The 19,091-nt window shown below is 38.2% G+C and overlaps 2 protein-coding genes across 2 annotated transcripts; one reads left to right on the top strand and one right to left on the bottom strand.

The window, feature by feature from the left end:
* The first annotated feature begins 99 nt into the window (after nucleotides 1–99).
* LOC136242441 (uncharacterized) lies at nucleotides 100–16,053 on the top strand. Its single transcript, XM_066033865.1, has 9 exons — nucleotides 100–231; nucleotides 2,916–3,011; nucleotides 3,651–3,789; nucleotides 3,903–4,021; nucleotides 6,592–6,754; nucleotides 8,066–8,187; nucleotides 12,540–12,693; nucleotides 12,810–12,922; nucleotides 15,853–16,053. Coding segments are annotated over exons 1-9 (984 nt in total). The 5' UTR covers nucleotides 100–230; the 3' UTR covers nucleotides 15,930–16,053.
* Nucleotides 16,054–17,473: 1,420 nt separating this feature from the next.
* Nucleotides 17,474–19,063, bottom strand: LOC136242823 (WD repeat-containing protein 13-like). The gene has a single exon (XM_066034313.1). It carries the CDS (start codon nucleotides 19,003–19,005, stop codon nucleotides 17,620–17,622), a length of 1,386 nt encoding a protein of 461 aa, XP_065890385.1. The 5' UTR covers nucleotides 19,006–19,063; the 3' UTR covers nucleotides 17,474–17,619.
* Between the last annotated feature and the right edge of the window lie 28 nt (nucleotides 19,064–19,091).

Here is a 19,091-nt window from a genome sequence, read left to right as displayed (position 1 = left end):
GTGGGTTTTGGAAACACTCCTGAACTTGTGGGTTTGCACTCCATGAATTTGACATAAGAGAATCGTGTTTTTTTTTTAATGTTCCGAGCCATCAGGAACATCAAAGTTCGAGCCACATATTAAGATGTGAGATGTTCTGCGATTAGGCATCACGTGATCATCGAAGTAGCTCACGTGTGTCGTATTCAGCTGGTACACGTGGGAAGTGTGGAGCTTTTCACGAAAGAACAAGTGAGTGCCTTATTGATTTTATTAATTGTGCGATGTACAATTATTGCAACCATGCAGATAATGTTTGATGTACGTAGAATCTTTGATTCTATTTATCGCGCATGTCAAGTAATTTCGCGGACATGTTTGTAAGTGTACATTTGTATGTTTCCTCGGCCAGGGAAGAACTGGTTTGAGTTTAAATTATAAATCAAAAGTAAGGGCAACTGGTTTATGCAGGCTGTATACTGAATTCACAGTTAGCAACTGAATCTTAGTAAAGGGGTACTATTCCTTTATATCTTCGATCTTCATCCTTGGTCAAAGCATAAATCAACAGCTAAGCAGGAATTTATACAGTTGGTCAAAGAACAAGGATTGTTGGTGAAGTGAATGCTGTTATTTCTAGAAAGAATTTTTGTAGGATATAGGGTCAAGGCTAATTTGTTTGGGCCATTCTGACCATAAATAAGGCCCGACAAAGTTGATTGCTAGTTTCCCATTTCCGCCTGCATGCCTTAATAGAAGTGCCACAAAATTAGTGCTGAGCGATAGTAAAAATTTTACTATCACGATAGTTAATTACTCATTAAATATCACAATAGTGAATACTATCCCGATAGTTTATGAAACACTTTGCTCTTAACAAAGTCTTAGTTGTATAGCTATGATTTGTAGTCATATAGAAAGTTATTATGCATGCACAGGACATTTGTTAATTAACTGCATGGGCGGCCAATGAATATGGACTTTTGGTAAAGCTTTTACAGACCACTCCTTTGTAAGAAAGCTGGTACTACCAACTTTAAAACAGTATAGAAGGGTTGTTAATACCATTTTAATGCAGATCTGAGCAGCTTATAACTATCATGATAGTGATATCCCTACTATCGCGATATATCGCACTATCGATACTATTGCTCAGCCCTACACAAAATGTTCATTATATGGCTATTTCCACCACATGGATTTTCAAATATTCACAATAATTTCATTATTGTAATAGTGGGTTTATTTTAGTGTTTTCTTCAAGGTTTTAGCAATAATGAATAATGGCCTTCTACCCGCATGTTATTTTGAAAATCTTGAATCGGGAAACTAACAATCAACTTTTCCTGGCCTAATATACACCCCTGGATTGGAGCTAAACTTGCACATTCAGTTATACTGCCACAACACAAGTATGGAAAACCTAACTGCTGGTCTGGTTTCTGAAATTACAGTAAAATTCTGCTTTTTTGTTGGAATGCTCACAAAGCCAGATACCTATTTACCTTTGTGTTAAAAGAGTTTTCTGACAGTCACGATAAAAAGTAGTTTAGCCTTGCCATACCAACTTACGGCTGAACCTGTTTCAAAAATGTGTGCACCCTATTTTCACCATGTAGCCAGAAAGCAGACTGGCTATATTCTCATTACTAGTACCTGATAACAAACGATTATTCAACACTGATGCAGTTTGGCTGTTAGTTACTCTACGATAGCAGGAGAATGTAACATGCAATTTTTTTAGCACCTGGCTGTTGTTCCCTGTATAAATGCCTCATGTTTCAGTTGGAACACTGCTCTGTGACCAGTGGCATAGCCAGGCTATCAGCAATGGGTGGGCACACTCACCCATATATTTCACCCCATGCAACTGGCCAGCAAAAACATGCGAACCCATTCTTATATACATTTGGTTTATAAACTGTTTCAAAAGTATCTAGCTAACACAACTATTTATACTCCAGCCTGACTCTTGAGATAACTGTATGGTTCAGCCACCAATTTTTCATCTTCAACTGACGATGGCATAACTCCAGAGAATTTAATTTTAGTCTATCACATTAGGTCACTTCTTATATTGTCAGTGTTGAAATTTGTCCATCAAGACTCATAATTCAATCTACAGTTTGTACTTATGTGGCTATTTTGATGGTACAATACCAATATAGCCCAGCAATCACAATATGTGGTACCTCCAGAACTGTAGTTATATCTGACTATTACTACAATACTGACATTGTCACATTTGTTGCTAAGGAATTTCTGTTAAATTTGTTTCTATGGAGACTTAGAATATAATTGTAGAAAAATAACACATTACAAATTCTTTAATTAGGTAATCAACTTTTGTATATCTATACTGTAGTTAGGTCAGCAACAAACGTCAGCAACAAACGTCAGCCACTGATATGACTGTTTTGAGAGCCAGAATACATAATGCCTTTTTTATCACTGGTGTTCGATTGTGGCTTCTGGGATTCCTTCTTCAGTCATGGTTATAGACTGAAGAGTAGGAATTAGATGTCCACTAGTATATCTGCAGGTATAGGCAACCTCCCTTGTTTCACAACTTTCAGCTGTTCCCTTGTTTTCCGACTTTTTTTTGTTTTTTGATCTCCCTAATCCAGCGTATAATTCCTAATTTTTCCTTCTACTTGTATAGGTTTTATTGATTTGAGCTTTGCTTCAGTGCATACTGAAACGATTAGAACATACATAAATTATTTTTATTTTTCTCAATATGTTTTATAGCAAAATAAAATTTTGCAAAATCAGCGGGTCACATATCATAGTGTTGACAGTATTCAGTAAATCCACCTGAAGACAATTATATCAGTTTGTTTAAATTGTAATAAAATGGTCAGTACTGTCATGTTAAATATCATTGTCTTTTTGTTGTATGTATACTTTACTATGTTGTGTTGTTGGTTGTGTAGTGGCATCATTATTTGGTATCAGATTGTTAACAAGAACCTCCTTGGTAACAAGGTCACTACTACTTGCCCGTCATTCACAACCTATACTACAACGAGGTACGTGATTTCTTTATATTTTGAGTGGCACCACGTAATTTTCAAAAGAAGTTAAACTTATATGTCAGAACTTAATTGTGCTTGCTTACTATGTGTGAACTCATGCTGCAGAAGTGTGTAACTGTTGAACCATGGTTGGAACGATGTGTCATATCTTTGCATCATTATTTCAAGCCAGTTACTAGTAAGCGACCTTAAAGCTTCTTCACACATAGCTAGCAATCTCACTTCCTTTTATACAGCCCATGGAAATACTTGCTAAGATTGGTGGTTGTTTTTCTGCAAAATGGATTTCCCCTAGTGCTGTGGTCCATATTTCTTTGTCCCCTTATCACTGTCTCTGTTTCAGTTGTATTGTACACATGGTTGCCATTCACTCAGTTAAACATCTACTAACAGTATATTTTGGTGGCACTACACGCAACATTTGAGCATTATACAGTAGCTACTTACCTAAAATGGTCAAATGGCCAGTGTACTAGTTGACTATACTCATTGTAAATAATTACCAGAGGGTTGTTTTGAGTTGGAAGAAAGTGGGTGTGTGTTTTATTAGGATGTTTCACAAGAAACGCGGGCAATCCCTATTATGAACCTGCTATCGTGGTTTATGATATATTTATGATTGTGATGATACAGGATTTAGTGATGCTGAGAAACCCACAATATATGTGGGTCGAATACCTCCTAATACTACAGAGGAAGAATTACAAACCAACTTCCCTGGCTGTGTAGCTGTTAGAATTATTAAGGACCGGTCAACAGGATTGTCCAAAGGGTGAGTTACAGTTATCATGTGTTGTCGCTATACTGAATGAGTGTGCAGAAAGATCAGAACTTCTGATACTTTCTTGTTTATGTTACAAACTAAGTACATGTTTACTTTCTCAGGTTTGGATTTGTGGATTATCCAAGTTTTGAGGAAGCCAAAGAGGCTGTACACTTGACAGTGGAAATTGGAGGCCACGTACTTGCACTTGGCCAAGCAAAGAACACACCGAGAGAAAACTGTATGTTGTTAAATGCACACCCACACACACACACACACATACACACACAAAAAGTAAAAGCAAAGCCTTCAACTGCTGCTAAGCAATCACGCTGCCCAGTGGCCAGCACTGGGGCACCTGTGCACTACTCAGGTGCTATGGGTCAGTGCAGGCATGCCCTCCTGGGGCAGGACTAGTAACCCGCAGGAGGCTGTACCATGTCTCACAGTTGAAGGTGTGGGCACCCAAAGTCCCACCTGGACCTTCAACTGCTATATGAGACATGGGCAGTTGAGCATTTACTTCCCCAGTTTACACCAGGTACCCATTGATGTTACAGCTGGGTGGACTACTTCCCCAGTTGGCACCAGGCCACCAGGTCCCCATTTTAACAGCTGGGTTACTAGTCCTGCCCCAGGAGGTATTGTTCCCCAGTCTACACACACACACACACACACACACACACACACACACACACACACACACACACACACACACACACACACACACACACACACACACACACACACACACACACACACACACACACACACACACACACACACACACACACACACACACACACACACACACACACACACACACTCACTCACACACACACACACACACACACACACACACACACACACACACACACACACATATGCATGCACGTATGCACACTCTAGGATTGGGTAATATAACGACATATTGTTGCTATCGTGATATTGCTATCATGATAAAAGCCTCAGACGATAGCTGTATCGAGGCTATTTTTACACTTCATGATGTATTGTGATATATTGCTTACAAAATGAAATACCATTGATGTAGCGGTCTTACAAATGCAGCAAATTACATGTTGTATGTACCTTGCATGTTGTATGTAATTTTTATAGCTTTAGCTTAAGAGTTGTTTTTTGGGATAGATACAATAATACAAGTCAAAGAAAAACTTGTACTTTTTAATATTACATGGTTTTTCTAATTTGCATGTAATATCGTGATAATATCGAATATCGTGATAAATACATCCATGATATATTGTGGTGCGTTTTTTTTTTCAATATCACCCAACCCTAGCACACGCATGCACGCACACGCATGCACACACACGCATGCACGCACACGCACATACACTGCTTGAGAAGGACTAAAGTCAAATGGATTGGTTAAGTTCAAATCTTTCCTTTAGATAAACAAAACTCTAAGGCTATGATAACAGCTTAACTTTTTCAACAATCACACGTGCATTTTAGCTATATAACAATAAAAGTAAACAAAGTAGTTTATAAAATTAATTTAAATATGAAGTAGGGATCCAAGCAACATAAAGTAGTGCAATAGTAGATATATGAATGACAACATATTACAACATAACAACAATGAGGCATTTTAAGTAGACTGAATTAGGGATTAAATATCGGCTAGTATATATCTGTAGGTGTAGATGACTTCCATTGTTTCACTTCTTTTATTTCTATGATCATTAATCAGCATATCTTTTCAATACATCAATTATTGGACTAACTTTCTTTTTATCATCTTCTGACAGTCCAAGGTTCTGGGTGATTTTGGGGGTCTCATGGGAGAAGCAGAGGGTTAACGCCTGTACTTGTTTCTCATTAAATTGTTCGGCAAGGTACAAGTATTCTACGGTCACCTTAACGGGTGCTTCTAACTGGCACCGGGGAATCAGTTGTAGGTTACGAAAGGCAGAGGACCCAAGCTGCCACATATGATCACGCAAGATTGTGTACTACTACTACAACTATATGGTACAGTTAGATTGCTACAATTACAAAATATTAACTAATTGTAGTCAAATACATGCCAAGCATGCATACGAGCATGTGTAACTAACAATCACTTAATCGAGATACGTACATCTAATAGAGCAGTTGACAATAGTGCAACTTGTAGTCATTCCTACCGGCTAAACCGCTGTGAATTTTCTTGCATGTGTTAGTAAACTGTCACTGTACATACCTTCTGGTGGAAATCTGTTTAAATATCATTGAGTTGCATATCAACCACACATGTATGAAAAAAGCACATTCAAGGTACTTCATACAGAGAAGGTACTTCATACAGAGCAGTCATACATAAGATTGCGAAAATTAATTTTGAAAGAAATTCCACTTGAAATTCAGCTCTTCTGTTTACTTGCTGAAAATATAAACAAAAATAGATGCCAGCCCACATGAAAAAGACTAGGTGCTTGCATTCACAGCTACAAAAAGAAATGATATCTAAAACAAAATTTCTGAGCTGGGCGTGTCCTTCCAAAATTAAGCTAGTACGAAAAAGATGTGATATCAAAGATGGCAGCCAAGGAATGTTTATAATTTCAGTTACTTTAAAGTAATTGACGTTGTAACATTATTGCAGTGATTTCTTGGCCACCACCTTTTATATCACATCTTTAGCATATTTTTGTAAGGCTGCTCCCTTTTTTCACAGTCTGGCTGTTAGATTTGATTAGGCTTTAAGAATCTATGTGGCTTTCTTTAAGTGAAGTTGGAGCTGTTTTTGTTTCCATGTGTCATGATTATGTACTCTTATATAACATTGTTGCTGTACTTCTACAGATCGTAGTAATATCAGACACAGAAATCAAAACACAGAACCTTCTGCGTCCTTGTATGTGGGGAACCTGTCTCACACTACAACAGAAAGTGATCTCATGAAGGCCTTTGATGGCTGTGTTGATGCTGCTCTCATTGTTGATCCACAGACTGGTGAAAGCAAGGGGTAAATGTGTATGATGTGTACATAGTAGTGTGTATATTACAATACACATTTGATGTGTAACTATCAAACAGTATGGTAGTACTGTTTAGTAGGGTCCCCCCCCCCCTAAAGTGACCCCCTAAAGTGACGCACACTGCTAAAAAAAACCATCATAGAAATATCATACGCAACTTCACAAAATAGTCTTACTCTATTCAACATCAAATACAGCGTTAAAAATGAGAAAGCACTTACAGACGCTCGTATAGCCCGGATAAAACTTGTATCTTGGTCTGCCTGCCTCACTGCCTGACGACAGTCGTAAGGCTAGAGGCCAAACAAAGCAGCATTATGGCCACCATTTTGTGCCACAACAGCAAACTCACAGGTGGGATGTGCCTTTTGGATTCTGCACTTCACCATTCCTTTTATCATCAATTTAATGGCCATCTTCTTCATGCCAGGTAAACATACTAAGGCAGTAATTTTCCATATCAACAAGGAGCGTAATTTAGACTCCACAAAACTCTTTGAGGTGCTTAATGGACTGACTATCCTTAATAGTATCGGGTAACAGCTAAGCTAGGCTTATAAAATGATTACAATGGGCCATGCCCACTTAAACAATCAGAACACGACACGTTACCATGCTTCTAATAAGCAGTGGTGAGGCTACGCCTCTCAACCATCTAGCTCCATAGAAAACAAAGTATTGTCCCCACATGTGAATCTTTTATAAGCACAGTAGCAGTTTCACTTAGCTTTCATCCATATACATATGTTCTGCCCATTACACAGCACTACGTATGGAGAGCCATACGTGCACCTCACTTAAAATCAATCTGCTCACTTCAACTGTTGAGGGTGTGGTGTGAAAATTACAGACAATTTTGTTTTGTACTTACATGGACACAAAGCCTTTGATGTACTACCACAAATCGATACCTAAACGGAGGACAAAGGTTAGTGTGCATTTTAACAGCTGTGGTGGTGGGGAAAAGGTACATCCCGGATCCAATTGAAATTGAATAGTAAAGCAAGCCCGTAGTGTAAACTTGTCTGAAGGCACTATAAAGTCAGTGGGTCAGTCAGAAGAAATAATCCTGGTAAGTATATGAAAAAGAAGTTCTGTAGAAACTATAAGGTGATCTTGGGTGTATATGGGCTCCTGTTACAGTATACTAATACTGCCAAGTGGTCTTGAAGAATATGTTAGGCTGGTTTCTAGTCAATAATTTTTTATGGACATCTCAAATCTTTATGGTCATTGATTGTACTGTATAATTAGCTGTATGTTTCCATCACATGTAATACAACTTTATTTTTATACAGTTATGGTTTTGTGGAATACTCTAGTGTGGATGAAGCCAAGGAAGTGCGCGAAAAACAAGAAGAGATTGTATTAGATGGACATACTTTAGTTATTAATTATTCATTGTCCAGAAAGAAGAAAGGTAACTCAGTGCAAAAAGACATACCGTATTTGACCGGTTAATAGCTGCGGCTACTGACCTTGTCTAACTATCCTTCAATACTATCACTCATTTTAATTTCTCTCATAAACTCTGCTTCATACATGTCTTATCAACACTTGAATCAGTATATTCAGATACAAGCCTTAGCTCTTATGACCTAGGCTGTGGAGTGGCTACTATCTGGGGGCAGCTATTGTATGAGCTGCGGCTATTAACTGGTAAAACAATACAGTATTTATTTTGACTTTATTTTATGTGACTGGATCTGTAAAAAAAAAATCCAACATAATAGCGCTAGCCTATTAAATTTCATAGTATAAAACATTACTTATTTAAAGGAAAGTTCTAATGGTGAAAGACCTGGATTTATTGGCCTATAACCATGCACTTGGATGTCAAGAAGTGGCTTTTAAAACCTTTAGCTTTGCCAATATTAATTCTTGTACTTGGTCTCTAACTTGTGTTTTGTTTGCAAGCAAAAATTTATAAAAGTGCAAGTGGCTGATATATGTGACTGTCTCAGCAAAAAAACCTACCTAGTTCGCAGAAGCATGTTTTAAAATTTGACGAAATTATGCATGCTACAAAGAAACATTATGCAAGCCATTACGTATGCTCAGACAAGTCAGTCTCAAATCAATTAAAATTAAACCTATACACAATTTCATTTGCCTGCTTATGGGGAGTTGAAAAATCTTATTTTGTTTCTGTAACCCCAATGGTATGTGTGTCACATACGTCTGTTTACAATGTGGTGGACATAAATAAAATTGTCATCATTTCTTCAATAAAACCGCCTTCATACTTATATGCACAAGTGACTAGGTTGATTTGCCAATCCACGATGAACAGTTCAAGCTAAATCCCAATGCTGTAGACTAATACAAATGGCAGTTTTGGCTGTGAATGTAAGCACCTGTAGTTTATTATTTATTATTATTTATTAGCACTTTACAGTGACCAGCACTGAAGGTCTGACAGCAACATGTGCTGCAGCCTTAGGATTACCTAACCTAATTTCAGGGACTTAGACCTAATGACTTGACTTACTGACTGACTGATAAGGTGTATTATTTTTATGAAGTATAGTCACTGTACAAATTGATTTCCTTGCTCTTCCTTCTGTGTAGCACTGTAATTCCTAATCTCCACACTACAATAAGCTGAAACTTTGGTGATCCATTCCTAGGTAAAATGAAAGAAATTTGAAAGTTGTGCAAACTAGGTGTTTTTTTCTGAGATGATCACATGGATTTTGACTATTGCAATAAAACGCTCACTACTCTAATAGAACAATCAATTTTAGCATCCTTTTATCTGAAAGGGGACAATGCAATAATAGAAACCATTTAAGATTTGCTATGATTTTGCAACTTGTGAAATTACTACATACCTTTTGTACTTCATTACTGGACAAAAAGGACAAAATGTGGACAATATGCATCACAAAGAAGCCATATTGTATACTACCATGAACTGATACCTTTGCATTGTCAGCGAAAATAATGGAAGGACGACGGCACATAAGTCCAGGAGGCATGCATTGTACGTACTGTGGTATGCCAAAAGGCACTTGTCAGGCTGAAGCGACATCTAGCAATAAAAAAATCATACCCATAGCCTTAGTCGTTATTGAGTTACAGTTCCCTGAAGGCAGACAGGAAGTTAGTCAGTAGAAATCATGCAGTAATATATTATATTATATATATACAAGTACGCAAAAAAAATTGGAATTTTCAGCTAGAGTAGGGACATTAATAAAAAGTACTGAAACAAGCTGGAGTAGTGCGCATGATATTATATCACTGTTCGATGTCGCTTCAGCCTGACAGGTGCCTTTTGGCATACCACAGTATGTACAATGCATTCTTGATGGACTTACCAGTGTCCTCCTTTGTGTTCCATTCATCTTTGCTGACAGCGAAAAGTGTCGATTTGGCGATAGCACATGATGGCTTCCCTTTGTAATGGAAATTGTCCGTATTTGTCATAGTGGCTATCTTGATAGCAGAGGTGCTTTTCAAACAGTTCTTGATTCGTACTGCTATGTAACAGGTTGAACATAGCCGACAACGAAGTGTAATGGATACTTCACTTTTCAGACAATAATTGGGGGGGGGGGGGGGGGGGGGGCGCAGTGCTATTTCAGATATGGCATGCATGGATTTCACCAGTCATAATAATTATTTACAAAAAAAGTTAACAAACAAGTACACAGAAAAGTTTGAAATTTTGAACTAGAGTAGGGACCATAGCACATCGATAAACAGTACTGAAACAAGCTGGAGTAGTGCACGATATTAAATCTAAGAAGTGTTATATCCCTACTGTGCTCAAGATACCATAATGGAAGTGCACAGTAGGGATACAACACTTCTTATTGTTTTACTGTGATTTAATATCGTGCACTACTCCAGCTTGTTTTAGTACTTTTTATCGATGTGCTATGGTCCCTACTCTAGTTGAAAATTCCAAATTTTTCTGTGTACTTGTATATATATATATCGGTTATCAGATAGGTACCCAACTAGCTAACCATTATATAATAACCTTTAACACATATATTGAATACAGTATATAAACTGTTCTGTCTGAAGTTTTACTACTGTATTGATCATACATGCTAGCCTTTTGCTCACATGGGTGTGCTGTTGACACTGGACAGATATACAGAGGAGGGTGGGGACGATGTAAGCGCTACAGAAAATTATTACCGTTAATTGAATATTTCTAATACCAAGACTAAAATGAAGTGATAAAAACTGTTTAACAACAGCCACACTAATTTATCTTGTGTTTCTTGTGACAAACGGAAGAAAATGAGTACAAAGGTATCCTATTTCCTGCTTGATTCTCCATGAGGACATGCTAGCGGCGTCCGCTTTCCTTTCTTTAATTCCATGGGAGCGAGCATAGGAGGCTTATTGTATATCATAATACCTTCTTCAATGATTGTTGGGCTCGAATACAAGCTTATAAGGTGTCTCTATAGTGCAACAGATCGATTCCACTGACAAACTTACTGCACACGTGATCCTCTATAAATTCAAGAGCGATTTACGTGCCGGGAATAGCGGGAAAGAGTGGGGCAGACCGGCTAAATATACTAAATGTTAAGCACACTTTCGAATGGTACTTATTTAAACTTCACTGAAGGCTTTTAATACTAATGTATGTGCTCACATGCGCATGTCCACCCTCCTCTGACAGATGTACATGCAGACACACAATTTTCCGTAAACAATTTCAGGTAACCATTCTCACCCAGAGCCAGCTGTGTGTGTATGCGTTAAGTTCAATTAATAATTATTAAACTTCTGACCAATTAACTGACCAATGCCTTTGGAAAAACATTATTCCACTGTGAGCTATGGGCTTGATTTCTTTATATTGTTGATGTCTAAGCCATGCTGACTTTTGCTTAATGCAACAGCTACAATGTATGCATCATGGACTTACTGTTGCCCATACGGACAAACATAGATAGATACAACACACTCATATGCACATGTTTTTACAAAACAGTTTTAGAAAACCAGGTATGCACCCATGCGAACAAAGCCATTTAATAGCAAAAGCAGTTGAATTAAATACTAAATGAACCTGTTAATAGGTACACTTTGTACTGATGTAGTTTCTGTTTGCTGATTAGAAATATAGGTCATTTCTTGCAGACAGGCTGCTTTCTTTAGCATAAAGCATTTGGTCATGTGGATGTTGTAAAGCAAATCCAAACATACATATAATTAGACTAACACAGACACGCAAACATTTTTTCAGAAAACAATATACCAAGTGCATGCCCATAGCCGGCTACAGACCAGCTGTAGGCATGTGTCTGGTTTATTGTTTATAACGTTTGAGTGACTGTATGCACCTTTCTATCCATCTACCTACGTTTGTCCGTACACGCACACATGAGCAAATCCATTTAAGGTAAAAAGCAGCTAGCATATATGAGAATTAAACACTAAATGAAATGAACTTTAGCATAGGCAAGCTTTGCACTGGGGTGGTTTCTTTTCATTAGTTTGAAACAAGGTTTTAAAATACAGATGTATCAACTCTCTACAAACTTGGTGATTTATCTTCCCTTCAGGCATTTAATAAATGAAAAACATAGTAGCAAGCCTCATAAGCTACCAGGGAAAGTTTGATTTGAAAGATGTGTGTCCCTAGCTACATCTAATTATGAAATGTGAAATTACAACAACTTTATTTGATAATTCTGTATGCATTAGTTAGATATTAATTGTACATTGCTGATAGCTAGCTGCATGGTGAGAAATATCATACTTGTTTTCTTTACCTTGTGTCATGATTCACTACAGATCGTTGGGTTAAAAGCAAAGAGAACAAGGAACCTTATCCAATATTGTTCGTGGGTAATCTTCCTTACGCTGCGACAGAGAGTGATCTAATGAAGACGTTTGATGGCTGTGTTAAAGCTACGATTGTGTTTGATGATACTAGCAAAAGCAAGCGGTAAACATTGAGCAGTGTGTGTAATTGTTTATGTAGCAAGGTGTTAAAAAGATTCGGTGTTTATCATTGGTTGTTCATATCCTGCAGTAGTTACTTTATGGTGTGTTTTTATACAGTTATGGCTTTGTGCACTACTCTACTATAGATGAAGCCAAAGCAGTGTTTGATAAACAAGAGGATATCGTACTAGATGGATGTAGTCTGTTTGTCGAGTATTCATTTCCAAAAGGTGAAGTCAACTAACTAAGAAGCTAAGAGGGATGAAATTTATTGAAATTACATAACCCAAACTTGAGGGACATTTGTGGCACTACTAACTCCAGATATACATGATAGAACACAGGTGTATTGCACAGTTTGAACCTGTTCTGATCATCGTTTTAGCTTACACACAGTTTTGCTGTTTACTGCATGTTCACAATACTGGTAGGATCGCAGAGTGATGTTACATTAACTTTAGGATGTAGTATATATTAGGGGTCTGCAATACATATCAATACATATCAATACAGCGAATAAGTATCACGATAAATTAGAAAATATCGAAGTTTTCTAGTAGAACAGTCAGTTATTACTGTCACAGTGATCTCCTTCTTAGAGGTACTCATATAGAAAGCCTCTCTATTACTTGTGATATAAAGTGCAGCGTTGTGAGAAGCCATACAAACACATGTATACGTGCTGCTGTTATGGCTAAAAGATTCTTACCTGGGTCTTCTGAAAACAGTAGCTGCAAGTCCAGCCATCTTGACAACTCATCAAAAGTGGACAAGCCTTTGTGGGAGCATGCATTAAATTGTTTGTGATAGCTAATTGTCTGGGTAGTGTAATAAAGGCCACACCACCATAGGTATCCAGGTAGAGATATGCTTTGTAACAGCACCTCTGTTTTCTCCATAGTAAAAAAATCATATCAAAACACACTAGCTAATTGTCACATCAGTATAATACATCTGTAGTTTACTAAATACAGAAATTTGTATACACAGTAAATGTAGAATTGGTGTCGACTCTTTAAGGTACAGATAAATTGGTTATTGTTAAAACTATTAGCTGTTATGCTACCTAGTACCAGTCATAACAACTAGCCATGATCACTTCATTATAGTATCGTGATACAGTATCTAACAGTATATTGATGGTGATACATAATACACTAAATGCACCGTATTGCAGAACTTTAGTATATATTTCTACACATACATACATATGCGACCTAGCCAGAAAAACTGATCTTTTTTAGCCAACAGCTAAATTTTGTGCCATTTTAGATAGTTTTTACTCAAGGTTGGCTGTATCAGGTAAGGGTGATAGGAGGGGAGGGCTACAAAATATGAAATAGGGCCAAATTATGAGTCATTCACATTTCATAACTGGCTGAAATGAAAGGAAATTTACGGCACAGGCCTTTAATCAATACCACAGAGTTGTACAGCCACACAACCACACAAAGGTTGGCCAAAGCTCCATTAAGATCCCAGACCATTTGTATGGTTTGCCACTAATCAAATTTCACAATCTAAATCAGCTGGGCTTGAGTTGTCTGCTTTTGCTAGCTGCTTTTCTCAAGTCCAGTGGTGAACTGTATGAGTAGTCTGGGGCCTTTGGTCAGATTGTATGTGACTATACAGCTCTGTGGTGTTGAATAAAGATCTGTGCTGTAAATTCCCTTTTTTTCATTTTAGCTAGTAGCTGGTGTTCTTGGTGAAAAATATAATCTGTCATGAGTGATAAGACCGGTTTTTTCCAGATCCAGTCACACACGCACGCACACATATAGCACAAGAATGAGGTGTTGTGGTGTTCAGGATGTCTGGGGTCATGCATACTCCCCACAGGAAATTGTGAAGTTCTGCTTTAGAAATTTCAATTAGACTTGACAAATTATACAAATCAGTATGATTTGTCGAAGTTTAAACTTCAGTGAGTGCCATTAAAATTGGATCTATGATTTCACGATTATCAATTAGCTAGAGCTATAATTTCTTTATTTCAAGTATGGAACATATTCACTCTTTGAGCCTCCAGGTAGGCATCTTTTGTAACATCTATACTGTATACAGGCATATGTAACGTACACCGATTCAGTTTCTGACAGCAACAGCTATTTCAATATTCCATAGCAAGCAAAGGTTCGAGCAAAAAATTCTTAACACACAGTGTCGAATTATGGGTCCAGGCGTTTATTCAACATTTTACCCAAACAACTAAATGAGACCAGTGACTACACAAGACCACATGACCAACATACAACACGTTTACTCAAGCTAATGCATATTAAACCCTTAATGTAACCAAGGCTTTTTTTGTATTTTCAACTGCTGCAATCCCTTATATAATTTTAATATATCGTGTTTATGTACTTAGTACAACTGCATATGTGACCGGATTTTATATAACAAGGCTTCCACACACACAAAATCAAACTTACGATTTTACCAGAAATGGATTGCTGGTCTAATACACTATCATATTTCACACTGTACTTCCTTCAGCACTGACAACTCTGGTTTCTGTAGCAGCTTTCTTCCGACCCTGTCAAAGCCACGAGTGGGAGATTGGTGCCATTGAATGGCCATGGCTTTGTGATAATGGTGTGTAGTGAGCTGGGACTTCACAGAGAGCTCGCCAATAGTGTTCTCAGTCAATTTGGAGTAATTTGAGGGCCATGGAGGGCCATGGAGAGCCCACACTTGGCCTCTGGATTCCAATTGTCTTCTTACTCCATTTTATACCCGTATGTTAAGACCACCGTCCACCCCCACCCTCCCACCCTATTACTACCATCTGTGATATTATTACCCGCTCGAAAAAAACTGCTCAAAACAGGGCAAATTTTGGGTATCAGAAATGTATACACCCACTCAGGGATAGCTAGTGAACAGATGAACAATTGGTGCAAATTTTGTTTGCACAGCTGTAGGCACTGGGAAGTTATTACACAATGATTCCTTAAAATCGCCATATCTCCTAACAAAGCTTTGTGCGTCGAAGCCTTGTTTTGTCAAATTCAGTCACATATGTATTGTTCCATTTTTACACCATACATATTAATCAGGTTTCACCATAATATGGCTTATACCCCCCCCTCTCCCCCAATCCCCACTCTACTGTAATGCAATAATGAATGACATGTGCATGTTTGTTTTTTTTTGACAGATGGCAGTAATAGCTCCCCTAAAGATTTATCTGATGGAGACAGCAGTAGTGACAGTGATAGTGATAACTCTAAATAGTTGTATTATTGTAACAATTAGTATTATAATTCTTTAAATAACAAACTTTTGTTACTAGTATTACTTACAGTTTGTGTGCTTAATACTTTTAGCTCTTGTAAAAATGTTGTACTATCTTATTCAATACTCATGCACCCTTTCAGGTAGTAACTGTCACCTACATTCAATGGTTCATAATATTATTTATGCACAGGTAAATGATATTATGAATTCTTGCAGTAGGTGTAAGCTACCAAGCCTTAATAAACCATACTCTGTCTGCAGTGTACAAATGCTTTCACTGGCTAAACTGGTAACAGTTTTAAAGAGTCAACTTAGTTATCCATCTGATGGTATTACACATTTTCAATTAAAATTGCTTCTAGCTTCAATTTCTGAATTTATTGTAGGAGGTATTGTGTAACAACACAGTTCAACTTCTAAAATTTGAAATAAAAATATTGCCACACGAATTCCAATTGCAATTAATCCTAATAACCAATATCTTAAAGGTAATAGGTGATTCAAGTTTTGATTGTTAGGATTATGGATGGCGGGGAAAATGCATGGACCTGTTTATGAAGGGATTTGTCACTTGACGTAACTACATATCATCCTTATTGATTTAATTTACTGCTGTACATGTGGTCCCAGTATAGTACTGATTGTATCTACTCTTGTGTCTTCTTTCCTTCTACTGTGGTTTACTACATGTGTGTGCATGTTTTTCTTCCATCAAAAGCTAATTGCATCATAGTAACCCTTGTAGCTAGCTTAGCCAGCATAGATGACTCACTGACTCCAAGGGGTCCAAAACAAGCTGGAAATCGCATAGGTCCTGCATCAGTTTTCTGCTGGGGCTGCTGCTACTATACTGGGGAGGCTCTCAAAGATAAACATCACAAGAACAATGTTGTAGCTGCTGGAGGACTGTAGCTGTCCTTTGATTGTGGAGACTTTTGGAGTGTGGACTCCATTTGTTATAGAACTTTAAAGAATATTGCTGCAAGAACTACTGCAAGAAATGGATTGCCAACCGGCAAGAGGGCTTTCAGGAATCTGATCCAGCAACTTTCCATAATTTTGTCTTTGGAGATTATAATGTCCTCCACTACTACTGGGTCCTCCACCAAGTTGTGGAGGAAGATGTTTGACTTGATGAGTTGTTGGTGTGTGTGTTTACACATTCTATTGTTTAAAAATTTTTAAAAGTATAAAGATTGAGAGTATGTCGCGAACAGAAACACCAAAGAAAGCTGGACAGCCTTGACAGAAATCAGGATGGTATAGATCACCAGGTCATTCATTATTGATATACTCTAATAGAACAGTCAGTTTGATGATTGTTCTATTAGAGTTACTGACTGCTCTATTAGAGTGTATCGATCTTATTTTGCAATTGTCATTTTTCCAGCAAGAATTTATACTATCGTACAAATATTTAACCTATTATGCTCAATGCTTTTAGGTACCTATTATGCTCAAAATTATGCCAGCATAATCGGCCGGTCCCTACTGCTCACACAAGCCAGAATTATCTAACAGCTATATAATAACCAGCTATATGTGGTACATAACATTATCGTTTACAAATATACTGTAGTTAATAAAATATAATTACAATTTTGACAGAATAATAATTATGTGACATTCATATAGTACCAAAATTGTTAAGGACATGCTGTGATTTCCTTAGCAACACATTTTTTGGTTATGATTTTGTGTTGTTTCTCTTCCACACTATTATTGTGCCATCTAGAGCACAAGATGCTAGCAGGCTCTCATCATACGCCCAACACAATGCCAACACCGGTGATGAGTGGCCTTGTAACTTGTTGACAATGGATCCTGTCTCAACATCAAAGAAGTACACACTCATGTCCGAACTGCCCGTTACAACACAAGCACCCTGCAAGAAGGACATCAGAGGACAGAAGGCACTCCTGATATTATAGCCATCATGAGGAACTGCAAACTTTCTCTTCAGAAATATGTTACCATCTGGTAGTATCCTGTATAGCCTCAGGCTACCATCAGTACTGTTAACAAGCAGGGAGGGATCTCGTGCCTCACGACTGATCCAGCTACGCCATGTTATACAGCTTATCCCATAACCAGGGGAAACCACAAATCTTTTTGAACGCTGCAGTTTTCCCGACACTTGGTCAAAGTAGAAAGCAAATATGGAACCCTTTCCATCTCCAGCCCACAGTACAGTTCCAGAAGAGTCAAATGCCAGAGACAATGTGGACCCTGCTGTCTTTGTGTTACCACCCTTTACAGCCATTCCAGTGGATACATTGAACACCTTCACTTGACCTTTACTATTACCAGTAGTGACAAAGTTATTATTGAGAGGATGAAATCGACAACAGTAAGTCTGTACTCCACTGGTGTCCCTGATCACACGGAGACATTTCCCTGATATTGAATCCCACAATCGACACATTCCATCTGATGACACTGACACTATGAAGTCATTGGATATTGACCAATCAAAATCGTTAACAGGCTGGGTGTGTCCCTTGAGTGCACATGAAATAGAAGGAGGATCTGTAGAGAGATCGAACACTGACAGGTTTCCATCTTGAGAGGAACAGGCTAAACAGGCTTTGTCATCATTGGAGAATCGGATTGCAGTCACAGCCTGTTTGTGTTGGTCTAAGATGTGTTCCATACTACTAAACTCATAGTGTTCTACTAGGGAGACACTGCCTACCATCGCCCTGCTGGCCTCAGCAGACCTGGTAGGGACTACCCCTCTAATGGGGTCGAGGGTGCTATGGTGACGTTTCTGAGCTGGTACAAAGTGGGGACTACTATCCATCACCAACATGGAATCCATACTTTGAGTACTCATCCTACTCCCTGCCCCAGATTGGTTCCTCCTCTCTAAGGCTCCGTATTTCTGTGACAGTATGTGTGCCCGTAACTTGTAGTATTTCTTGCGTATTGTCGGGTCCGCTTCCAACTTGGCGTTCTCGCGTAATAACTGGTTACGCCGGCGAATGTACAGTGTTCTGTGTTGAGGGAAGGCACTCATCCTATAAGAATTATAGCGAGCATCTAACGCCAGTATTTGCTGTGCCGCCTCCATTACTGCACGAAACTGTTAGCATATGAAGTTTTGGTGTAGTCTCGCAGGGTAGTCTCGTGCCGGGGTCTGGGCACGAGACTAGGTTG

The sequence above is a fragment of the Dysidea avara genome, chromosome 13 (genome assembly GCF_963678975.1).
Source record: "Dysidea avara chromosome 13, odDysAvar1.4, whole genome shotgun sequence".
Lineage (NCBI taxonomy): Eukaryota > Metazoa > Porifera > Demospongiae > Dictyoceratida > Dysideidae > Dysidea > Dysidea avara.
Note: the sequence above shows the minus strand (reverse complement) of the source record. Positions and strands in the feature narration are given on the sequence as shown.